The sequence below is a fragment of the Mucor mucedo genome, assembly GCF_025094135.1.
Source record: "Mucor mucedo strain NRRL 3635 chromosome Unknown EV154scaffold_202, whole genome shotgun sequence".
Lineage (NCBI taxonomy): Eukaryota > Fungi > Mucoromycota > Mucoromycetes > Mucorales > Mucoraceae > Mucor > Mucor mucedo.
This window is the reverse complement of record NW_026252486.1, coordinates 1,609-4,686: the sequence shown is the minus strand read 5'-3', so window position 1 is coordinate 4,686 and position 3,078 is coordinate 1,609. Positions and strand designations below refer to the sequence as shown.

Below are 3,078 nucleotides of genomic sequence, written 5' to 3'. Positions count from 1 at the left end.
TATCCTCTTGTGTATAATCAGAATGATCCAAAGGTATCATAATTTTTGTGTACGGCATTGGCATAAACGGTATGTTAAAACGGCAAACAATCTCATTTCCTCCTCCCTTCCGTCGTTAAGTACTGGTATGCTTGTGGGTCTGTCGTGTTTTCAACATGTTTCTCCATGTCTCTATGTTAGACTTAGCCTCATTGTCGTGATGTGGGCTACCATCCCATTTTTTACTACAAGTAATTATTTTGTCGACAAAATCAGAAATCGATTTTTTCATATCTCGTACTTCATCGATCGTTTCGCAAGCTTTGTCTTCATAGATAGGTGCGTCTTTTAACCAGAGCAGCATATGGACATGAGGTGAGCCTTCAAAATTATAAAAATAATGAATACAAATTATAAATTTTGTAATTCGTATAAACTTTTACCTCTATGCTGAAATACAATTCTGAAGTAATACTCATTTATAACATAGCCACAAAAAGGAGCATCTTCAGCTGCCCAAGTTTTTTTTCAATTCTCTAAACTTGTGATCAAAGTATCTAGCTGTTGTTATGGGATTACTTTGAATCAATCTTGCTTTTTCATCGTAACTCAAAGTTTCAGCTTCTTCTTCGGTCATCACATCATCATCCACAACCTTCTTCAATATACACAATAACTCGATCCATTTTGTCTCTGCGGCAGAAACAGTAACAAACAAGGATGGAATACCATATTGTTTAATCATAGCCATCCAATTTTTTTTCTGGTTTTTCCAATACTCAGATGAAGATCTTATACCAGCAAATGTTTTGAAGGCTTGGTCCTTGCTTAATAAATTAGTGACATAATTGTCATTTGAAACATCTTTGGCAGTAAATGGTTGATTTTCACTCGAAGTAGTTTTTCTTTTCCTAAGAATAGTGTTGACGTTAAAGCACAGTTTTAATAACTGATATTTTCTAACATGTAAAGGAGATAGTCAAAGCGTTCCACAGCCCTTCTATCGAATCTCCGTGCCATTGAATTTGTCATCGAGTTGTATGATACTGTGTCAATGAATTCTAATCTTTTTCCATAAAATATCTTAATAAAAGACAGGAAATCGCTATCTTTATCCTTCAACAAAGATAATGGCGTTCTACCTTCTCCAGGAGCAAGTCTGATTGACATGTTACTGTCATTGTTGTCAACAATTAATGTATCTGTAGCGTCAATATTTAAGGGCTCATTACAATCTTCCTCCACCAACTCGTCATCGAAGATTTCATCATATGTAATATCCTCATCGTCCATTTCTCCTTCCTCATCCATTTGTCCTTCCTCATCCACTTCTTCAAGGTCTGCTACATTATCTCTATTTTCTTGCTCCTGATTGAGATTTTGTTCATCCCACGCATTCCTATTAGCCAACATAACATCATATTCTTGATAAAGGGTAGTGGTGGCTAAGTACTCGGCTGCAATCCAAACCTTTTGATGGGCTTACATTCCCTTTGATATAATCTTTCTCAAAACACAGTTTTCTTGCTAAACGAACATGTATGGTTTCGGTGTTGTTGTAGTTTCTAGGCAGACGACTGACCGTTGTATCCACATTTACCGGGACATTGACAATACCACCTTTACTCTTATATTACCCACTAATACCTTTGTGTGTCCATAGTTGTTGAAATGTATGTCTTGGTGCAACAAGCCTTTCCTCCAACCTTGTTAAATCTGATATGCATGAAACCTTTTCTGGAAAATGTAGACCAATTTTTAAAGCAATCTTCGGTACTTTGTTCAGTTTGATTGATGCCTTGCAATTAGCACAGAAATAATGCTTATCACTACCGGCTTTCTTAACCGTTAAATTATTATAATTGTCAAAAATATTGCTGTCAATCGTCCAAAAAGCCGCCTCAGCAACATCTGCTTCACACTTCCATTTCAGCAGTATATCCTCTTTACCAAATAGAGAAACATTTTATGTAAAAAACAATCCACCACAGCAAATGCATAAAACAGTAGGTCCCTCCCTGATGCTTGTTTCGTATGCTCTTCTGGTTTTTTCCCAAGACGAAATCTAGTCGTTAATTAAACGCGTGAGCATTAAAATTAACATAATTATAATGAATATTTACCTCTTCAGGCGAAGTATTGTTACGGTTCTGACGATATGATCGTTAATATTCCCGTTGGTATGCTCTCGACTCTTCGGATTGTTGATATGCCCTTCTCTTGTCCTGTCGGCTGATTGGATCCATCCTTATAACATTTGTATCATCTGTGGGTGTAGTTCTGCTACCTTCGTCTTCGTCATTAGAACTGTGCTCTTCCTGTTCCTCTGAAATGCGCGTTGCATATCGTCGTTTCTTCGCATTCCTTTCAGCAATGACGTCAAAAACATCTCTTGGTCCTAATAACTTAATCCTTATAAAATTTTTGGGTGGTTGGTATGAAGTGACATTTTTTTCAGAACTAGATGGGCCATTAACGCCGTGATCTGTTGTTTCTGAACCTTCCCCGGTATTTGTCTCTGATGATGACTCTCCCATTATGTTTGGGTTTGTCTGAATTTTCAATCGCAAGTAAATCTTTTGACCAGGGTTGCTTAGTCCCATCTGATTTTCCAAAACAGCCACATGAGCTTCCCTGTCTCTCTTTTTTCCCTTATTCTTTTTCTTTTTATGTTCTCTAGGCATTTTCAAGACTTGATTTCTTAATTGAAGTTACAGATGTACGTTTTTATTCAAAAGAAGTTTTTGATATATATACATGTCCCAAAATGGTAATTTTTGGCTTTTTTTCTGTCCCAATTCTAAAGGTTTTTACACTACGTATTACATACTCCGTCTAATACGCCAAAAATGATCTCAAAGTGTCCCTACGATATCAGTATGTGATGTCTTTACAAAATACAAAAAACTCAAACGTTAGGAGAATTTGGAGGGCGCTGTATGTACGTTTTTGAAATCTATCGCAGCTTTAAAGATGTCCGGATACAATATGCGACTTACCTTATATGTGAAATTAACTGAGATAATCTCCATACCAGCTTAGAATGCTTAAACCATTCTTGAACCGTTTGATAAATCGATGATAATTTAGGAAAATGAC

The 3,078-nt window shown here is 36.4% G+C and overlaps 1 protein-coding gene across 1 annotated transcript; it reads right to left on the bottom strand.

Moving 5' to 3' along the window:
* Positions 1-1,839: 1,839 nt before the first annotated feature.
* EV154DRAFT_121755 (uncharacterized protein) lies at positions 1,840-2,830 on the bottom strand. Its single transcript, XM_051593952.1, has 2 exons — positions 2,103-2,830; positions 1,840-2,044 (listed from the first exon to the last, which is right to left on the bottom strand). The coding sequence occupies exon 1, from the start codon at positions 2,661-2,663 to the stop codon at positions 2,145-2,147; it is 519 nt and encodes a 172-aa protein (XP_051451148.1). The 5' UTR covers positions 2,664-2,830; the 3' UTR covers positions 1,840-2,044; positions 2,103-2,144.
* Positions 2,831-3,078: the final 248 nt, after the last annotated feature.

Bases quoted from the DNA above. Each gene is read 5' to 3' on its own strand.
- EV154DRAFT_121755 (XM_051593952.1), bottom strand. From the start codon at position 2,663: ATGCCTAGAGAACATAAAAAGAAAAAGAATAAGGGAAAAAAGAGAGAC.